The sequence below is a fragment of the Arvicola amphibius genome, chromosome 12, assembly GCF_903992535.2.
Source record: "Arvicola amphibius chromosome 12, mArvAmp1.2, whole genome shotgun sequence".
Lineage (NCBI taxonomy): Eukaryota > Metazoa > Chordata > Mammalia > Rodentia > Cricetidae > Arvicola > Arvicola amphibius.
Window position 1 is genome coordinate 47,731,619 of NC_052058.2, and position 22,492 is coordinate 47,754,110.

The 22,492-nt window shown below is 44.1% G+C and overlaps 1 protein-coding gene across 1 annotated transcript in view; it reads left to right on the top strand.

Annotated features, from left to right (window-relative positions):
• Cadps (calcium dependent secretion activator) overlaps window positions 1-22,492 on the top strand; it is a 441,394-nt gene that overhangs the window by 364,846 nt on the left and 54,056 nt on the right. Inside the window, 2 exon segments of the mRNA XM_042056041.1 lie at window positions 3,625-3,699; window positions 4,595-4,678. Coding sequence (XP_041911975.1) covers window positions 3,625-3,699; window positions 4,595-4,678 — 159 coding nt within the window.

Below are 22,492 nucleotides of genomic sequence, written 5' to 3' on the forward strand. Positions count from 1 at the left end.
GAGCTATGACCACCATTATTTCAGGGCCTGGGTCAAGCGAACCCGACAGGTCACGGAGAGACTTGGAAGATGCAGAACCTTTGGCTGCAGGTAGAATGGAATAGCGAGGCAATTTACAAAGGCATCTTGACAAGAGCTAGCAGGGAAGATGGCAACTGGAAGGTTCATTTGCGCATGCACCCACTCCTTCATGAGGCTTCCCATTTGCACTGAACAATAGATCTCCCCTAGGAAGAGCCAAGAGTGGTGGTGGGGGAGCTCATTGTTGTTCCAGAAAAGCAAGTTGGTCTAATACATCACCTATGGCAGGAAGATCTGGCAAGAGGTGCGTGGATTTTGCCATCACCTGAATAGCAATAGGGAATTCTTTGATATTTAGCACTGAGTGACATGAGGCACAGAGTCAGTATTAAGGCATAATTGCCATGCAGTGTATAGAACTGAAGAGTGTTTATAGAAATGTGCATAGCCATGTAGTCACGGGCTGATGAGGGAAGCAGTGAAATGGCTGTGTAGCAATTCCCTTTTTCTTTCTTCTTTTCTTTTTTCTTCCTTTCTTCCTTCCTTCCTTTCTTTCCTTTTTTTTCTTTTTTCTTTTGAGTCAAAGTCTTACTCTGTAGCCCATGCTGGCATCCAACTCATAACAATCCTTCTTCTCCTACCAAAGCTAGGATTCTAGGCATGAGCCAACAGGCCAACTCCACATACTTTCTCAACTGTATATTCATGTATTATGTCAGTACTTGGGTAAGTCTAGGTCAGTTTTACATTCAGAATGTAATTCTAGTTCCACTGCAGCGGTGAGAAAGCAAAGTGACAGAGATCCCATGCTGAAGCTGACCCTGGAACAAAGAGGCAAGAATAACCATATTAAAACACTTTGAATGAGGGGTGGCTTAGTTCATAGAGCAGTTGCTGTGTAAGCCTGAGGTCCTGAGTTCAATCCCTGTTACCCACATAAAAAGCCAGGGATGGTGGTGTGTGTCCAGGCCAATGAAAGACCTGTAGACAGTCCTCTGGCCTCCACAAGCAAATGTGTAAGTGTACACACACATACACACACACACACACACACACACACACACACACATCCTGCTTTTCTTTATAAGCAGGATAAGATGTCTTTTAGAACAGGAATGTCATAATACTTATATATACAGTATTACGATCAGGGGAGATAGTGGGACTATATAGAATCAGCACGTGAAGGTATATCATGCCTAATAGGCTACGGTGTCCCTGACTTGTTTCCGCATGGAAGGGCTTGTTCCTCACTAACCCCTTAGACACGAGACACAGACCTTACCCTGTCTTAGCGAACAGAGGACAATTGCCATCTGTTCCCATTTTACCCCTTCCACCAAGGTTGTTAAGAGAGTGTGTCTATTCTCGTTAGTGCTCTTTTCTTGGTCCAAAACCCCTCGTGCATTGCTTCATCTCGTGCTAGCTTTCACACAGCCAGCTCTTCCGGCTAAGCATCATGCCCTAATGAATTTAATAAATGTGACTCATTTATAGCAATCCAAAGGAGAGCTAGTGGGGCAAGTCAGTCACGTGACAGCTGAAAGGGAGGATCTGATTTTGGGTCTTATTTTAATACCTAAAAATGTATTTGGAAGACTGTCAATATTCCCATATTCTTTTGCTTTAACATCTTTCTTTGTGACTCTGGTACAGAGTTCTGTGGATTCTTTTTCTTGTTTTTTGTTAGTTTGTTTTGTTTTATTTTTTTAAGCTGCTGGTTTATGCTATTTACAAGTAAATTTTTCTTGACTATGGCAGTGTGGCCAACAGGGGTTCTGATTCATCAGCACAAAACGCCATGGGCCATTTGCTTCTTTTTCCTCCTCCAGTCAACTGAAGGGAGGAGGAGGTTGCCTCCGTGATGACATCGTTCCTTCTCTGCCCTTTGTGGCTACTCAAGGAACTTGACCACATGATAGTATTGGAATTGCAACTCCAGTTGGCAAAATGTTTTCCTATCTAGATACTCATAGATCTTCAAAATAGCTCTACAAATCTGGATGCCAGAAAAGGGCTTGGGCACTGAATTCTTAAGTAATGTTATGTAACTGAAACAGACCAGCCAAACATTTTTGTCATTGTTGTTAAGTTCTCCTTTGTTCTTTATTGTCATATAGTTACATCCATTATGAACACATCTGATGTCTTGATATGTGGAAATCAATAGAAATACATAGAATAGTCAAGTTGGGGTACTTATAATGTCCACTTCTTTAAACAGGGGTGAGGTAGGGGGAGGGAGCCATCATGTCTCTCTTGGCTGTTTTTAAACACGGAGCTAACACATATTCACCGAGGCTTGCTTAGCCCCCTGTGGAAATCCGCAGTCTATATTAGCTTTCTCGCTTCTGGGTCCAGGTCTTAGAGCAGTCACCTGCTGGAGGTTTACAGATGAGGAAACTGAGCTCGCTATGGAGGCCATATGGCTTCTGCCCTCTCACTGGGACACCGTCCAGGCCTTCCAGGTCCAAGCCCATTTCTCATCTCCTTGCTCCTGCTCAATCATCCTGCTTGCCAGCAACCAGAGTATTGCCACACGTCCTATGTCTTATCTCTGTGTTCGCATAGCTTTCTGATGATGCTTTATTTAATTTTCATCTTCTCATGTGTCCTTTTGTCCTGATTTTTATTTGCACTGTTCCTTCTTTTTCTTTTTTTTTTTTTTTTGGTTCCTAATTAATCATCCTTCTGAAAGTTTGCTAAAGAGTGGGTAAGTGCATTTTTCCTTTCCAAATAACAATGTTTTTTGTGTTATTGTTTTTGTGTTACGGAAATACAAAATAATTCAAATGGATACTAAACTGTTCTAATAAATGTCAAGGAGCTGGCATATAATAATTTGTGTTGAAATTGCTTTTCCTTTTCCCCTGGCATTTACAGCAGATTTTTGTTTGTGTGGGGGTTTGTTTTCACATTACTATTTAAATGTAATCGACAGCACCAGTTTGGAAAATGATTGGAAAAACTTAGCTACAGCCTCAACAGAAGGTCTAGCCTGGGTCTGCTTGTTGCTGAACAAAAGAAAAGGAAAAAATGTGTTGCTTATCACAATGGCTTAGAAAGAAACATTTTATCTTATCTGGACTGAGTCAAGACTGTAGTTAAAACTGATGTACTCTGAGGCATACACCCAAAGTACCTAGCAGGTTTTTGCAAGATCATTGTCTTAGTCAAATTCCCTTTGGAGGGATCTCCAAAATTACTGGAGTTACATCCCCCAGCAATTTCCAAGAAATACCATTTCCCTTCCCAATGTACTAGATTACTATTGAATCAAGCTTTGTAAAATCCAGTTCAACACACTGTCAGGCCAGTAAGCCGGCCACGTGTGCTGCTGTGTGTATGGGCCCACACACATCAAAGGCACCTGAAGCCTTAGATGAGGAACAATGAGCATGATGTTTTCTTTTTCTAAGCTCTTTGGGTCTCTCTCTGTCAAAGACCAGAAGTCAGAATCTTCTATCTGCTTCTAGGACTGTGGGAGCAAACTAGGTCTGCAAGGCGGGCTTTCTTTATAGACCGTATAGTCTGAAAGCCATGACCGCGCACAGCACTGTCAACCTCGCTGACATGCTAAATGTGTCTTTCTGTCTTCTTTAGCATCAATACCATTCAAAAATAGATGAACTCATTGAAGAAACCGTTAAAGAAATGATCACACTCTTGGTGGCAAAGGTAACCTTCGGCTTCAGGTGAAAGGGGGCATTGTGAGCGTTTCTTTGTTGTGTCTGCATTTCCATTAAAATGTAACACGTTAAAAAAAAAGTTGAGCTGGGTGCTCACATCTCTCAAGAAACAAGATTGTACATCACCCAGCCCCAGCTTGCGAGGATTTTCTGATGTTCGTGAGCTGTGTGAAGATCAATTGGTGAGGCGGCATATGTTAACTTAATAAGAATGTGTCCCCAAACGTCGCACTAGGTTATGCAGGAAATGTTTGTTTTGTTTCTCAGCACTGACAAAGTTAGATTTTAAAATACGTAAAGTGAAGCGGTAATAAGGAATTCTGCCATCCCGAAACCCCTTTTCCCTCTAGTTTCACATGCAGTGAGAGTCATAATAAAACAGAAAAGTCAGATAAAGCTATTTCAGTCACCCTCATGAATTATAGAATTTTAACTAAGTAATGCTGAATGGGAAGACATTTATATTTGCCAGTGCTAAACTTCTGTTTCCCCCAAATTACTGATAAAATACAAATAAAAATAGATTGGATTAAATGTAGTGCTAATATGTAATGTAAAGACTGCTTTGCGCAGTTTGGGATTTTGAAAAAGTGCATTTAATATTATCGCATGCTATATGCAACGCAATAATATTTTGTCACTTTGCACTTCTGTAACACTCCGTATTTGCAATCACATAATAATGAAGAGAAAGCCGGATAAGTCAAATATTGCCGTGCAACGGCAGCCTTTTCCTTTCTCCAAAGTGAGAGTTTAAAAAAATGCAATGCAGAAACGAGCAGGGGGCTGAGTCCTAGCCTCTGAGTGGCGAGGACATGTTGCTCTTTCTTGTAAATCAATTGTAATCTGAAGTAATAGTTTTTTCCTCTTTGCTGTCTTACCAGTTTGTAACGATTCTGGAAGGTGTCCTGGCGAAGTTATCCAGATATGACGAGGGGACTTTGTTTTCTTCTTTTCTGTCATTTACGGTAAGAAAAGAGCATCCTGATTTCCTGGTTGTTGTTTGAGTTCAGCTGTTTTTCTGCTCGGGTGAGAAGTCCTGTGTGGTTTTGTTTGGGGGCGGCAGTGTATGTTGTTTCCATTCAACCAGGAATGTGGCTGATAACGCTGGAGAAGAGGCGGTAACGGCAGACAAACTCTCGGTTCCTTGTCCTTGTGAATGCATGTTATGCACACACATCCAGAGTAGCCTGCCTTTCCCCCACTGGGCTATGGCAGGAATGCAGTGAGGGCCACCATTCTTACTAATAAATACATTTAGGGATTGTATATGATGTATGATTGTATATGATGTATGTGACCTTCAGCTCAGCTGAAACTGCAGAGATGCCTGCTCTCCTAGTTACATTTTTTTAAATCAAGTTATTTGCACACATTTCAAGTCCAGACCTCATAGAGAATGGAAGCTGCTTTTCCAAGTGGATCTGCCCAGTCCTCAGCACCCATCTACGGGAGTTGAAACATGGGGTCCCTACGGGCTGGAGGTGCTTGCAGTCCGTGTAATTCCTCTGAACAAGGACTTCTGTTCTGCCTGCCTGGTGTAGGAGCTGTTTGTGTTTATATCCTCCCAAGCTGCTGACATAGCCTTTCCAAATTCTTTGAGTTCTGTGCTAAAATGAGGTAAGGCCAAGGCCAAAGGTTAAGTATCATGGGTAGAATTCCTCATCTTTGGAGACCCACAGACCTGAGTTCAAGTCCCTTCTGCAATGCTGGCAAGCTGTGTGAGCCTCACTAGGTCTCTGAGCCCGAGTTTCCTCACCTGGAAGGATACGGGCGGTGGATAATATCTCCCATAATTCCATAGTATTACCATAATACCACAGGTGAAAGCATCATGGTCTTAGCTTATTAGGTAAGACTCAATAAAAGGCATCTACTACTAATAACAAGTAATGAATATGATTACGATAAATTACAATCATACCTGCACACAACTTCTTTCCGGACATGTCCTAAAAATAAGTAAACAAACAATATAACCTATTTTGGGCCTCTCCTCCATTCGTATTTTCCGACCAATGTTGACTGGTGGCATTTTAGTTACTAGATAGTATCCACCTATCAATATGCCCAGCTTCTTTTGATGCGTGATGTGACCTTCCCAAACATAAGGATGAGTTAAGCCAGGAGTATGATGGTCTTCAGACCTAGAGTTCATTGTCAGGGGTGGATTGGGAAGTGGACAATTCAAAGGAATATTGCGTGCAACTTCCCTCTGCAAAATTATCTGTAATGCGTCATCTCTGGGAAGGACTCTGCCTAGCCGACTCCTTTGACAAAGAAAGAAACCAAGACCCACAGAGGGGGAGTCATTTGTTCCCAGGTCACATAGCAATATGTAGAGCAGGGACATGAAACCAACTCCCCTGCCCATTTGCCACCCCGGGGGAGGGGGGCTTCTGGAGAGAGTGGGATCCCGCTGTCAAATGCCTGCCGCTGGAAGGCAGATGGGCGGGCTCATGAGTGGGAAAGACCCACAGAGAAGGATTAAGGGCACGTGAGTGGGAAATAGACAAGGGCTCCTCACTGCAGCTGTGGAAACAATGAGGAAGGGGGTGGAATGAAGCGCAAGGTTTCTGCAAACTCCTCCTAATGCCCAGAGAAGACACTTGCTTTAAGACTTCATTTTGAGCCAGTGTTTTCATTGTAGTATATTTGAACCAATGACCCAGGAAGGCTCTTTTGCTTTTTGTTGCTTCCACTTTTGCTCCAGCCAAGACCCTTCTCTGAGATGAACTTACCAAAAGATTTGTTCGCAGCTGGCTCAGTAGCAGCCAGATGAAGAATTCAGGGATCCCAGGAATCCCCAGGGAGAGTGAGAAACCCAGACCAAAATGTCCCGTGGTGGCTTTGCACCTCCGCTTCCCATGCTCTCATCCTTCCTAAGACATTTTACAGCCTAGAGGCATACCCAGCAAAGACACTGCCATACCCAGAACATTCCAGACTTGTGCCGGGCCTGGAACGTCCCTCCTTGGTGACGCTCCTCCCACGTACTTGGCCATCCCGTGGCCACAAGCACCCACTTCTCATTTGCAGCCTCCGTTCTGCCAGGATTCCAGTATTAGAGAGGGGGAGCTGAACTTAGAGGTGGCAAGAATATCTCTCCACACATGCATCCTGAGTTCCTGCCTAAATTGCAGAGGGCCTTTGAAGGATGCTGGCAGCCCAGTGGTGTTAACTTCCCAGGAATGGAATAGAGGTGAAAGGGTGGAGGCAGTGGTAAGGGGGGCAGGGGTAAGGGGGAGGCTGTAAACGAGATATGCGGGGAGCAAGTGTGGAAAGCAGCTGTGTGTTCCAGGACCCAGGACAGAGGTGTGGCGCCTGTGCAGTCTGGCGTGCCTCCTTTTAATTCGGCTCCCGTTTTCTCGTGCCATTCTTCGAGCGTTACTGTGCACTTACCACATCCCCACCGCAGCAGGGCTGCCAAAGAGGAGCCATGTGCTCGGCCCCCCAGAAAGCTGACGCTCATCGACAGATATGCCACCCTGTCCCCCCTCTTTCTCCTGCTGAGCGCCTCCTTTCCTGGGTGGGTTTGATTTCGTGGTCCAAGCCAGACATTCTGGAAAACGTCTGCAGTGGCGCGGAGCAGGCAGGAATATTTATTTCTCATCTCCATCTGCATTGCTTCCTCTCTTGGAGAGGAGCTGGGGGAGGAGGGCGGATGAGATGTGCCTTCCTCGTGCCAGCCCAAGAGGCGCCCAAGCGCACCCTCCTCTCCTCCTTCAGGGGCCTCAGCAGCAGTAGCAGCCCGGGATTGAGGGAGGCGGGTGCCTCTCGAACTTTTCAAAGATCAGCCCAGTTGGAAGATATAGTTAGCAACTATCCACCCATTCCCCTTGCCTGCAAGATGTGCTTTTATGGCAGATGAGTGTTTGGAAAGGTCTCTGGCTTGTGGGTAGCTTCATGCTGTTCTTTTAGGAGGCCAAAAGGAAGGGCAAGCAGGTACCCATATCCTTCAAATAGTTTACCCTTTATCATTCAAATACTTGCTCAGCCTTGTCCAGGGGTCAGCAGGAGAGCTGGTCCTGAAACCCACTCATTCGTGCAGCATCTCTTTACAGAGCACTGATAGGTTGGGTAGGTGATGGAGTCACAGCAATGCTCCAAAATATACTCTCCACCCTTTTGGAGTTTACATTTATTGAGGGAGCCAGGCAGTGGGAAAGGAAAAGAATGAATGACCAAGGGGAAGGAAGCATTGCCTAAGGCACAAGCTGGGTAAAGAGGAAAGTGGGGGAAGATATTATTTCAACCAGGACAACCACACGATCACAATCAGAAACACAAATTTCAGAGCCAGCTGTGGGCAAAGAGGAAAGGAAGGAAATATTTCTGGGAGCAGTAGCCACCAGTGGCTCCAAAGCAACGGAGCAGGTGCTGTTTCTGCAGCATGAGTTACAATAAACATGAAGACAGCGTAGGGTGGAGTAGCCAGGTTTGGGAGATGGAGATTGAGTTGGGGAGGTCAAAGGGGAAAAGCCCAGGAACTGTGGTGTGATGTGTTGTCCAGACAAGCTTGTGTCAGACAAGTGATCCCCAAGCTGAAAGAGGGGCTCAGAGAAAAAAGCAACCTAAGAGATAGACCTGGGTAAGGAAACTCAGCTCAGCCCCTTAGCATTGAGCTGGGTGACCCAAGAGCAATGTCCTATCTCCTACGTTTTAGTTGCCTTTGCTATGGTAGATAAATCCAGACATCTAAAAATAAGTCCAGGAGCTTAACTCCTGTTTCTTAAGTACTCGCTGATTGCCTGGCACAGACTAAGTAAGTGCTTTGAATATGTTTCTGGGACTCTCCGAGTGATCCATTCTACCAACACCCTTTAAAAAAATGTTGGAACCAAGGTTCAGAGAGGTTGAGCCCCCACCCCAGCTCCACCTGAGCATTCCTGCCACTAAGCTCCACTGACTTCACAGTGGGGTGAAGACAGACATAGGATGGTCTAACTCCCATTCCCATACCCAAAGGACAGGGACATCAGATCCTCCGAGTTACCTGGATTTCAGCCAGACACAGCTCTTCCAAACACATCCATCCCAGTTACTTACAGAACATCACAGAAGCTTTCTGGGAATAGGAAGGAAAAGAAATCATTTCGAGACTGCCAGGAGCCTAATCCCTACTGTGTGCCCAACCTTCCCAGTCTCCAATTGCTCGCGACGGCTGGATTTTGCTTCTCGCCAGGAATCAAGTGGTTTTTTCAGCTTGTGAGTGAAGCAAAGGTGAAATGGTTCATCCCTCTAAAAATGGTGACAAAGGCTAGATCTGCTCCCCTAAGCAACGGTGACAGCTTTCGCGAGGAGCACCTTGAGACACGGCTGTCGCTTTGATAAGGATCAGCAATGGAACAGAGAACGAAGCTCCATCCAGAGGAAGCTGTGACCGTGGAGGCAGTTGGGGGTTTAGAACAGGGTGAGAGGGCGTAGCCATTGGCTCAGGTTTTCTCGGTGCTCCAGTTTTGCTCTAGCTTTAGAAAGCATCCTGAGTGGGAGAGGTGGCTCTGTAAGATGCAGACTGGTGACTCATCCATGTCAAAGGCTAAGAGCGTCAAGTTATCGGCTGCTGGATTCTTGTGAGTCAGACCAATTGGCTAATGCGGCAAGTGGAATGTCCTGCCTCCGATGCAGCCGCAGGCATGAGTGTCAGGACAAACTTACTGATCCTGAAATGAGTGTTCTCCATGCGTTTTCTCCCTTCCTCCTCACAGCCAGGCTGAGCCATAGCTTCGGCTCTTACTCCCATGCTGTAGATGAGGCCTGCTGAGTCAGTCTCCAAAACCCATGTGAATATTTTAAGTTACTCTTTTATTATGGCCACAATAATTACCTAGATGTACAGAACCCATTAACAATGTCACCCGGTGATGCTTCTAAGACCCACTGTTACTTTATTCCTAAGTAGAGGAAATAACTGTTTTGGGGGAAGAGGGAGGAGGCTGAAGAGATAGTTTCAGTGGTTAAGGTCATTAGCTACACAACCTTGAGGATATGAGTTCAGATCCCAGCACCCATGTAGCAAACCCAAGATTGTATGGGGCAGAAAGAGGAGCGTTACGGAAGCATGCTAAATGTAAGCTTAGCCAAGATACGTGGGCTCTGGGTTTATGGCGAGACCCCGCCTCAAAGGAATAGGACAGAGACTGGTGGAGGAGAATACGCCATGACCACCTCTGGCCTACACACACACACACACACACACACACACACACACACACAGCACTCACACTAAATAAATAATAGAACAATAAAATCTGGGCAGCACAATTACTTTATAGATAATTTAATCCTGTTTTGGAATAACACCCATGCAGGAGACTTTCCGCTTCCCCCACTGCCTTTGTGCCCCTACAGAATTTCTGGTTTTATTTTGGTCCTTTAGTCAATCCGTTTTCAAGTCCATGCTACATGCTGGATACGAGGGGCTCAGTCATAAATGAATGAACCTAGGCCTCTTACTGTGTGTATGATGGAGATACGTTACCCATCAGCAATCACAAGCATCATTATTGTTCACAGAGAGGGAAAGTAGTCAGTGCAGAAGAATCATAGAGCAAAGACACTCAACCTCTTCTTCGGAGACCAATGGAGAAAATTACTCGAGGGATGTGGACATGGTCCTTCCTGTATGAATGGATGCAGATGTGTCTGCAGATGAGTGTGTACACATGTGCACATGGGAGCCATGGGACAACTTCAGGTGCCTAGGCCAGCTGGCCAAAACCTGACTGATCTCTGTCTCTCTCTCTGTCTCTCTCTGTCTCTCTGTCTCTCTCTCTCTCTCTCTGCCTCTCTCATTTGGGATACAAATGAACACTGTCACACCCATATTTTGGTAGATGGGTTCTGGGAACTCAAACTCAGGTTCCCTTGCTGATATCACTACTTGAGCCATCACCCCAGCCCCAGGAATGACTCTTCCACTAAAGCTGCAAGGAGAATCAGCATCTGACCTGGTGAAGCACGGATGTGACTAAGACAGGGCACAGAGGCCAGCTCCCCGGTAGAGGTCAGTGGCAAGCTGTGATCTTCTGATGGCCCTGTGAGCTGCCACTGGAAGGTGACTGAAAAAGCCCTCTGCAGTCCCTAGTTCATTTTGCTCGTCATGAACTAATAAAAGCCCTGTGCCCAACCAGATTCCTGAGCTTAGAAGCACAGACCACCCCTGTCTTCTGCTAGGCTGTTTCATCTGCGACCTCTCAACATTTCAGAGTTTGGCTTTGGTCTTTGGGGTCTGTGGTATAAGAGTTGAGCACCTGGTAGGATAGCCTCATTTCCAGTTGCTGCCTTGAAAGAACAGCTGACAGTTAACACACCTGCTGACCAGAGCAACTTATGGAAGAAAAAGATACGCATCTGAAGTTAGTTGACTCCTCTAATAGTCTCTGGGAAAAGAAAATAGCCTTTGAAAACAAACAAGAGTTAGACACAGTAGTTTGTTCAGACTCTCGGGTGTAGAGCAAGCAGCTCACAGAAGTTCCATTATAACAGAGATACCTAATGACGTTTTGTGCAGTGTCAAGTAGGCTAGTTGGAGGTTATGAAGTCCACCATGGCCTCCCTAACAGTGGGAGCTTATTGCAGGACATTTAGAGAGCGATGCCAAAGGGCAGGCCGAGAGAAATTGACACTTCTGAGATGTGGTTCTGTTATCTGCAGTGTGAAACTGCTGGTGTCAGTATCACAGAGATCCTAGGACAACTGGATATAGAAGGACCCATAGACCTTTCATGTGGAAGGTGGCCTGTGAATAGCACTTCTAACCCTGGACATCAGTGCACTAGGAACAGTAAGGAAGTTGAAGCAATGCAATCTGAATATTTCAACAGTGTTCCTTAATGTGCTAGCCAGTTCTCCTCTCAGCCCAGACTTCTTAACATACATCAGGAAGCCATATTGTGAGGATTCACCTTCTAGTCCATTTCTGTGTCCGGAATTTTGACCTCAAAGGTATTTTCCATCACACTTAGTGTGTTTTAGCCTTTGTCTTTCACTTATGCGTAGTCTTTAGGACACTTCTCAATTAGTGAGAATATCGGTTAAGGCTGAGGTTTAGATCAGTATTAGAGTGCTTGCCTAGCATGTATGTGGCCCCGGGTTTGAGCCTCCAAAAGAGAAGTAATAGGTATAGATAGATGATAGATAGATAGATAGATAGATAGATAGATAGATAGATAGATAGATGATAGATATATAGATAGGTAGATAGATAGATAGATGATAGATAGATGATAGATAGATAGATAGATAGATGATAGATAGATAGATAGATAGATAGATAATAGATAGATAGATAGATAGATAGATAGATAGATAGATAGATAGATACAAGATAGATAGATAGATGATAGATAGATACAAGATAGATGATAGATAGATAGATACAAGATAGATAGATAGATACAAGATAGATGATAGATAGATAGATAGATAGATAGATAGATAGATAGATAGACAGACAGACAAATATGTAGGCAGATAAATTAGTGGATTAGTGTATCTCACTAATTACAGTCAGTTACTCAGTCAGCCACCATGTTTTAAATGATTTCTGTAAGTAAATTACTAAACCAGGAAATGTAGGCAAAAGACTTTTAGCTGGGCATGTTGGTTTATGCCTTTAATCTTAGTACTTGGGAGGCAGAGACAGGAGTATCTCTGTGAGTTCAAAGCCAGCCTGGTCTGCATAGCAAGTTCCAGGATAGCCAGAGCTACATAATGCCTGTCTGAAAATTGTTTTTAAATAATGTATTTGACAAACATATAGGTATGTATTTATGTCTCTCTCTCTCACACACATGCACCCTAGACATTATTACCTATCGTACATTAATAAAGAGAACATCTGAGACTTTCTGACTTAGCGTTTCCAGTGGTTGGCACTGTCTGCTTGGTTCCCACTGCTAATAAGATCCGATGTTCTTTGCTGCTTCCAGTGTCCACATTTATATTGTTATATGAGCCACCTGAAATTGACCGTGGTAGGTTTTCTGTACTATCAATAGTAGCCAACATACCAAGAAGAAATTTGTCTGCTGTTATTGCTTTGGTGTTATGTTATTATTGTCTTTTTAGAGGGAGACAGAGATGAATCAGGCATAGGATGTAACTATATTGTAGCTAAGATGATGTCAATGTTAGATACTATAAAAATTTGGCATTAAGTACCCCAACAAGATGTGAGAGGGTCGTTCCATCTGAACCCTCTTTTCATCTTTATCTTTATATCAAATATAATGTTTATACTTAGTCTGACCACATTTTATACATCCCTAACATTTACGTGTGTCTGGGGTCGGGGGAGCTCAGCTCAACCCTCTCAGCAAGCAAACAGGTCTGCCTAGATTCAATGACTTCATGTTATGTGTATGTTTTATTTCTTTATTTTTTACCCTTTCTCTTATCCAGACACTGATTTCCCATTTACAGTAAAAATGGAGGGGGTTTGTGTCATTAAGAAATTTACTCCCAAGTTAATCAGAAGAGGGATGCTCAGAACATAAACCAAAAATGGGCCCTGGGTTATAGCCACAAGGTGGGACAGGCTCTAGAAGTTTGAATGCACAGAACCTTTTCTGCCCACCCATGTGCCAGAGGACTGGAAGTGAGGCCAGAGAAGGCAAGCATATTGCATGCCCCCCTGCCATTCACAAAAACCTCCTGTGCCTTCACCTTAGAAGAGGGGAGCAAGAAGAAAAATCTTCTTTACACAACAGACCTAGAACGTTGAGTGTGGTAGGTACTAACAGACATGACCCATAGCCTGAGGACTGGGGAGATGGCTCAGTCAGTAGCGTGGGCTGTACAAGTGTCAGGACCTTCAATCTCCAGTAGCCATGGAAAAGCCAGGGATGGTACCACATGCTTCTCAGCCCTGGAGAGGCAGGAAGCTCTGAGATTCATTGACCAGCCAGCCCTAGCCTAACCAGTGAACCATAGGTCCCAGGAAGACGGGTTAAAACAAGTCGGTCAGCATCCGAAGAACAGACTTGAAGTTGATCTCTGGCACATTGCCACGAACACACACACTCTACTTCAAGTTCAAGTATAGGAGTCCTAGAGAGAAGTGAAGCATCAGGGGCAGTGGTGACCATGGTGACCCCATTCATTCACAAGGTATCTGTAAGCAAGAGCTCAGTGAAACCACTGAACTACAGTACTCCATGGATAGAAGTTTGGGGATCAAACTGCCAAGCATATCTCTCAGGGATAGGGTTTAGGAATAAATGACAAAAAAGCAGGCAAATTTTATATGACAGTCAGGACAGTGGGGTCTCTGAGCTGAACTAGGAACTCAATGCCCTTGCAGGAAGCAGTTGGTTTCTAAGGGTATATTAAGGTAGGTTCCTGGTAAACAGAAATCTGCCTTTCAAGATTCCTGAGGAATGCTGAATTTATGCTTGTTTCCCCAAGAACAATACTGTATCCCCAAACAGAGCCCTTTGCCATTTGGGGGGCCCTCTTTGGACCTGTTGCTATTCAGTAGAATCAGCAGAGTCTTTGCCTGCTCAGCACCATGATTGTCCTGAAGCTGGACACAGAACAAGGCACCTGTCCTCTTGGAGTTTGGGTTCTATTCAACTTCTTGTTGAGGCATGTCCAAGGGAAAAATCAAACCCCATACATCGCAGGGCCGGGCCATGACCCCACTTCTAGTCAACACAAGTAGCTTTCATGCTTGCTTGGAACGTCTACGCAATTACGACTTTGTAATTCACAGCTCTGAGTTCCCGAGATGCAAGCGTGTCCACTAAAGAGACAAACTGGAAAGCAGTGCAGTGTGACCTTTATGAGAGCAAGCCCCACAGGTTAGCTCCTGCCGTGACTAGCTATGAGTCTTCTAGGAAGTCCCTCAACCCCCCTGAGTCTGCTTTCCTCACCTGTCTGCGTAAGGCTCATCAAGCTCAGCAGTTGACACTTTGCTCAGCCTCAACTAGGCTAGACTAAGTGTACAAGGACACGTGCATCCTTCAGGCTGAGCAGCGCAGAGAGAGGCTGGCTCTAAAGGAGTCCATGAGCCTTGTCAAATTCCTGCCTGAGAAGGGAGGATTAGGACAGAAGCGAGGGAAACTGGAAGGAAAATGGGTCTGTTTGGCTCAGACATCTATTCAGAATCCCCCTGGGCTGTGGGGAGGGTTGAGAACATAGCCTCCCAAGATGTATTTTCCTAGCATGGCGCCCCAGCAAAGCAGACAGGATCATTCTCCTGCAAATAGGTTTATAGCTCCTGAGCAGGGTGTGGAATAGGATATTTGTGCTTTGGCAGAGACGGTCACCCACCTCCTGCCCAGCTCCCTAGCAGCGATACAGAAAGGCGGGGGCTAAGAGTAGGGTGCTGGTACAGTCTGTGGGAGCACTGTTACCCTTACTCCCCCTGTAGTAGTTGACTTATTTAGAGTTTCTGTTGCTGTGACGAACCGCCATGACCAAAAAGAAAGCTATTTATTTGGCTTACACTTCTGCATTTTAATTCATCATTGGAGGAAGTCAGGAGAGGAACTCAAACAAGACAGGAACGTAGAGGCAGAAGCTGACGTAAAGGTCACAGAGGGGCTGTTGACTGACTAGCTTCACAAGGCTTTTTCAGTCTGCTTTCTTATAGAACCCAGAATCACCAGCCCAGGGGTAGCACCGCCCACAATGAGCTGGACCCTCTTCATCCATCTTTAATTTTTAAAAAAAAATGCCTTGCAGGCTTGCCTACAATCCGATCTTATGGAGGCCTTTTCTTAATTGAGGTCCCCTCCTCTCAGATGACTTTCGCTATGTCAAGCAGACATAAAACTAGCCAGCGTAGAAGTTAAATCACAGCCAATGCTTATGAACATGCTCAACGCAAGTATTCACTGATGGCCCTGCCACCAGGGCTCAGTGTTCTTGTGTGCAGATGTTTGGGGAGAAGCCAGAGTGCTCTCCTGCCTTCTCCTGGCCCCCTAGAGAGCTGCAGTAATCCTTGATCAGGAGATCTGGAGAAGTCCTTGAAGTGCATTCCAGAGTATTCACTATAGTTACACAACTACTTATAAGTCTTGTTTGTGAAGGGTAAAAAAAAAATAGAATGCTTTTTGCTTACAGTAGTCATCATTTAATCTTTACCTACGTGCTTGAGCAACTTACCCTGTGGAAAACCTAACAGTGGCCACCATGATTGCCACCACTCACAGATAAGGAAACTGGGACTGAGAGAGGCAGAGAAGTGTGTGACAGTAGAGGATCCTTTGCTGCCAAATCAAAGAAGCTCCAATCGCAGCTCTTTTCTGTCCTGGCTGTGTGTTCCACAAAGCAGCTCAGCCTCCTGGAACCCGGTCTTCACACCCCCAAAATCAGGCAACAGGCTTAAGGAAGGAAAAGAGCAAACTAGGCACGCAGGTAATGTGTGTGTGTGTGTGTGTGTGTGTGTGTGTGTGTGTGTGTGTACATATAAACCCATACATATTTTCTACATGACTGTGTATTAATTGCTGTTTCTGAAGACATGTAGTTACTGAGAGAATAAGAGCAAAAGTTGAAATGTGGCTGTTTTCTGCTACCTGAACTTTTTAAAAATGTACTCTCCACTAGTAGACCATTTAAGGAAACTCTCTAAAAAGATAGATAGATAGATAGATAGATAGATAGATAGATAGATAGATAGATAGATAGATAGATGATAGATAGATAGATAGATAGATAGATGATAGAGAGAGAGAGAGAGATAGAGAGAGAGAGAGAGAGATAGATGATAGATAGATACATAGATACATAGATATAATGTTTCACTTATTTCCTCAAGCATCAGTTCCAAAAGGAATTGATTATTTTTGAGCCAGAAACTATTCATGGGAAATCGCCAGTGCCACACTTCTCATATCTCTAAAAACAGCGCCCAGACGTGGGCCTCCCCTAAAATACAGAGAGAAAGGGGCCTTGTGAGTGTGTATGCCCATGTAGCATTGTGAGGGCTTTCCCTTTTTTAATTGTGGTAAGATACACATGACCAAATGCATTGTTTTAACTCTTTTCAAGTGTACAGTTGGACCATTAGACTTTTCGTGCTATTGGTCAGGGAGCACCTTTTCCTTCTGCAAAGCTCTTCCCGTCTTAAAGAACTCAGATCTGCATCCCTTTATGCCACTTTCGATTCCGTGCTCACATGGACTAGAGCACTTCACAATTGGCCCAGTATGCCCTTGATCTTTGGCAAGCAATGAAGACATTTCATCCCCTCTGGTGGCACAGCTCTGGGAACCCATCCTGCTGTCTATGATTCCACACGCGCTCCAAGGATGGTGTTTTTCTCCAGTCCTCAGGAAGCACTGGAAGGGGTTTTCACTGTAATTGTCACTTGGCCCCAGGCGGGAGCCACTGAGGCTCGCTCAACTGCTCACCCGCACACACAGTCCCAGTACATCCCACCCACTCACACATTCTGTTTCACCCAAGCAGTCAGTCCCTCGGTTGGCACTCGGTACACATTCCTCTTCCCAAGACGCACTTCAAGCATCCAGACTAGGGCTGGGGGGTGGCCAAGTGTTGCTTTTGCCTTGGTAGAGGGCACACGCTCCATCCAAGCCATGACTCCATTGAAGAGAGGCATCAACAAAGTTACTTTTCAAAAAAAAGGCAACCTTCCCATAAAACGCCCTTCTCCTCTGAAGGGTTCACAGTTATACACTTGCTTTGCTTTTTAAACAGTTCACCATAAAATTAATGTAAAAGCATACCTCAAAAAATAAAATAGTGAGCCAGATGGCTCTAACAGCCAAGCCTCAGAACCTGAGTTCAGACCTTAGAACGCACACAGTGAAAGAAAAGTACCGGCAGTCACAAGTATCCTCTGACCACCACACACCCACCATAGCACACGTGCATACATGCATGCATGGATAGATGGATGGATAGACAGACAGACATACAGAGATAGAGAGAGAGAGAGAGATGATAGATGATAGACACAGACAGATGATAGATACATAGATTATAGATAGATAGATAGATAAACAGACAAACATACACACAGACAGATGATATATACATAGATAGATGATAGATAGATAGATAGATAGACTCAGATACATAGATAGACAGATAGATAGATAGATAGATAGATAGATAGATAGATAGATAGATAGATAGATAGATGAGAGAGAGACAGACAGGCAGATAGATACAGACAGATGATAGATACATAGATGGATGATAGACAGACAGATAGATAGATGATGGATGGATAGATGGATTTATATATACATAAATTTAATAAAAATTTTGAAGAAATCATATATAAGCACTCAATTTAAAAAATAATAATATATCTCTGACCTTCCACTTACTCCTTAGCATTTTTGTCTGAGGGCTCCATTAGAACCCACTCAAGGGGCTAGGCAAATGACTCAGTGTGCAAAGTGACTGTTGATTAAGCATGAAGACCTGAATTTAGATCCCCAGCCCCCATGAAAAATCTGGGTGAAGTGATGTACATCTATAACTCCAATATTGGGTGAGGAAGAGGTGGGCGGATTCCTGAAGCTTGCTGGCCTGCTAGTTTAATCAAAATGGCCGTCTCCAGGTTCGGCAAGAGACTCTGCCTCAAAAGAGAAGGTGGAGGGTGAGAGGGGAGGACACTAAGTCTATCTCTGGCCTCTCCATACCCATGCATCCATCACACACAGAAAGAAACAGAGACAGAGATTTCTTTAGAAACCCATTTCGTTTACCTTATAGCTAACTGCTACTCTTATGTAATGTTTCCTTGGCTTTGTTTTGTTTTGCTTTGTTTTGTTTGGTATGTTTTAAAACAGGGTGTTGATATATGACCTAGACTGGCCCCCAATGGCCATGTAGCTTAACTGGCCTTAGACTTGTTTCCCTCCTTGGTGTAGGAGGGTCTTTTGTTTATGTGTTACTTTCATTGGTAAATAAAGAGACTGTCTTGGCCTAGTTGATAGGGCGAACTCAGGTAGGCGGGGAAGACAGAACAGAATTCTGGGAGGAAGAAGGTAGTGAGGCAGACACCACAGCTCTCCTTTCCGAGATGGACGCTGGTTAGACTCATGCTGGTAAGCCACAGTCAAGTGGCGATATACATTAATGGAGATGGGTTAAACTAATATGTGAGAGTTAGCCAATAAGGGGCTGGAGACAATGGGCCAGGCAGCAATTTAATTAATACAGATCTCCGTGTGATTATTTCAGGCATAAGCTAGCCAGGCGGCTGAGAGCCAGGTGGCGAGAAGTGGCCTGTGCTCCTTTTACAATACCTCCTGCCTAGACAAGTGACCACATCTCGTTCATGGGCATAGTCCGTGACTGGCCAAACTGAGCTCACCTGTCCTTCCTCCTTATGTGCGACTTTTCCTCACTTTACCCCTTCCCCTCCCTCCTCCTCCTAGGTTTGGCAGGACTATCTCCTCTTCGTGGTTTAGAACTATAAATTATAGTTGTTGGCCTTTCCTTCTTGTTTCCCCCACAAAATGACACCCAGCACCCAAACCCTTTTTTCTCTGCTTCAGACTCTAGTAGGAAATAGAGATAGAGCTGCACGTTTCTCCCTCCATTCCTGTTTTTCAGGAACTGTGTTTGTGAATGTCTTGAGTCTAGACTCCTGACAAGACTTCTTGTAAGGATAAAAATTGTCCATCCAAACTGTCCTCAGTCATCACTACCAGTAGCTCACCAGGACTGAATTAAAGTACAAAAGTTCACATTTAAATCATCACAAGTAGCTGCTGAGTAGTGGGGGGTAAGAGCAACCTCCACATGCAGCCATATTAGGCAGGACAGCCTGCTTCCCCAGCAAAAGTGAGAGTGGTGGCTGAGCCATCATTCTTCCCTGCCCTGGGTGTGTCCAGAGAACTCAGCCTCTCTGTGAGGAGATCCATCATTCCCATTTTGCAGATGAGAAAAAAAAATGAGATTAACTGTCTCATGAGTGGTTGAACTAGAACGTGGCTACATATATCCAACTCCAGAACCCCTGCTTATAAGCCTGGACTGCCTCAAGTCCCAATAAGCACTCTCACAACCCTTTCCTGATCCATATTCTGCTGCTCAGGACAGGGTCATAGCTTCCCCCTGACTTACCAGGGAAGTACATATCACAGAGGTTGTATTTCATTATTTATCATTCCATTCCATTTGTGCCCTAAAACGAAGGCCTGAGAACTGGATGTGAGGGAAAAATTTGGGCAAATGTAGGAAGTCTCAAAAAATGGGCGTTTGGGCTCCCTGCCCGTTCACAAGAAGCTTGTTCCTTTGAGCTGGTACTTCCAGCAGCAGCAGGGCATGGATCAGAATGTCTCAATGCTCATACTACCCTGAAGGCACTGGCCTTGCCTGATCTTGAAAGCCCTGGAATGGGAGTATAGTACATGGTGAGAGGCCACCATGCCTATAGAAGGAACGGCGGGCTGTGTCCTGCCACCCGGCTAGCTTTACCCAAAATAATTACACAGAAACTGTATTCTTTTAAACACTGTCTGGCCCATTCGTTTCAGCCTCTTATTGGTTAATTTTCTCATCTTTTTTTAACCCATATTTAGTAATTTATATAGCACCACGAGGGGTGGCTTACCAGGAGAGATCTTAACCTGCGTCCATCTCGGAGAGGAGAGGCATGGCGACTGACTATGGCGACTGCCTGAATTGTCTGTCCCACTGCCTTCTACCCAGCATTCTGTTCTGTTTACTCCGCCTACCTAATTTTCTGTCTCTTAAAGGGCCAAGGCAGTTTCTTTATTAATTAACCAATGAAAGTAACATAGACAGATAACTCTCCTCCATCACATGCCTCTTTACGGCAGCCTTTGAGCAATTCCCACAATAGCCTAAGAGGTCTGGTGACCAGCTTGCAGCTAAGAGAGTTGCTAGGAGAGTCAATGTGGCAGCACCCAGAACTGCCTGGCACAGGGAAAGTGCCTGGCATAGGCAGCCTATCTCTTCTCCCTCTCTGCCTTTGCCAGGTCTCCCTGCTGGTCTCACTTCATTGTCTGCTCCCTGTGTAGATAGCTGCTCTTTATTTACCTTAATGTTTTTTCTTCCCCGATACAATAGCTTTTCCCAGATACTTATTCTTTCCAGAACAAGTATGAATAGTATGAATGCTAAACTATTAATAGCATTTTTTCTATAGTATTTATAAACCTTCCAAGGTGTGGGAAATGCTTCCAGTCCTACATTCTTCCTAGAATCTTCCCACTGAGAATCTAAGAAAAGCAATTAACCTGATCTCATTATAATAGATAAGGAAATGGAGCCAGCAGGCTAGGCAGCTGGTTGAAGTCTCCAAGTAGTTAATGGTCAGCATAGGATTGGTGTTTTCTAATTCTTTTTTTTAGTTGTTTTATTGAGCTATACATTTTTTTCTGCTCCCCTCCTCTTCTACCCTCTTCCATAATTCTCATGTTCCCAATTTACTCAGGAGATCTCTTCTTTTTCTACTTCCCATGTAGATTAGATCCATGTATGTCTCTCTTAGGGTTCTCCTTGTTGTCTAGGTTCTTTCTCTGGGAGTGTGAATTGTAGGCTAGTTTTCTTTGCTTCATATCTAAAAGCCACTTATAAGCAAGCACATATTATATTTATCTTTCTGGGTCTGGGTTACCTCACTCAATATGATGTTTTCTAGATTCCTCCATTTGCCTGCAAATTTCATATTTTTTCCTGCTATGTAGTACTTGATTCTGAAATGTACCACATTTTCCTTATCCATTCTTTGGTCAAGAGACAATTAGGTTGTTTCCAGGTTCTGGCTATGGCAAATAATGCTGCTATGAACATAGTTGATTACATGTCTTTGTGGTATGATTGAGTATCCTTTGGGTATATACCCAAAAGTGATATTGCTGCGTCTTGAGGTAGGTTGTTTCCTAATTTTCTGGGAAATCACCATACTGATATCCAAAGGGGTTGTACCAGCTTGCACTCCCACCAGCATACACTGTAATCAGTGTTTTTTATCTTGGCCATTCTTACAGGTGTAAGATGGAATCTCAGAGTTGTTTTGATTTGCATTTCTCTGATGACTAAGGATGTTGAACGTTTCCTTAAGTGTCTTTCAGCCATTTTAGGTTCATCTGTTGAGAGTTCTCTGTTTAGGTCAGCACCCCACTTTTTAATCATTTCTTCTTTTGATGACCAGTTTTTTTTAGATCTTTATATATTTTGGAAATCAGCCCTCTATCTGATGTGGGGTTGGTGAAGATCTTTTCCCATTCTGTAGATTGCCATTTTGTTTTGTTGACCATGTCCTTTGCTTTACAGAAGCTTCTCAGTTTCAGGAGGTCCCATTTATTAATTGTTTCTCTCAGTGTCTGTGCTACTGGGGTTATATTTAGGAAGTGGTCTCCTGTGCCAATGTGTTCAAGTATACTTCCCACTTTCTCTTCTATGTGGTTCAGTGTGGTGGGTTTTATGTTGAGGTCTCTGATTCATTTGGACTTGAGTTTTGTGCATGGTGATAGATATGGATCTATTTTCATTCTTCTACAGGTTGATATCCAGTTATGCCAGCACCATTTGTTGAATATGCTTTCTTATATACATATATATATGTGTGTGTGTGTGTATACATATATGTGTGTGTGTGTGTATATATATATATATATATATATATATATATACATTGCCTCTTTGTAAAACATCAGGTGTTTATAGGTATGTGGATTGATATCTGGGTCTTCAATTCAGTTCCATTGGTCCTCCTGTCTGTTTTTATGCCAATACCAGGCTGTTTTCAGTACTGTAGCTCTGCAATAGAGTTTTAAGTCAAGGATTGTGATGCCTCCAGAAGTTCCTTTATTGTACAG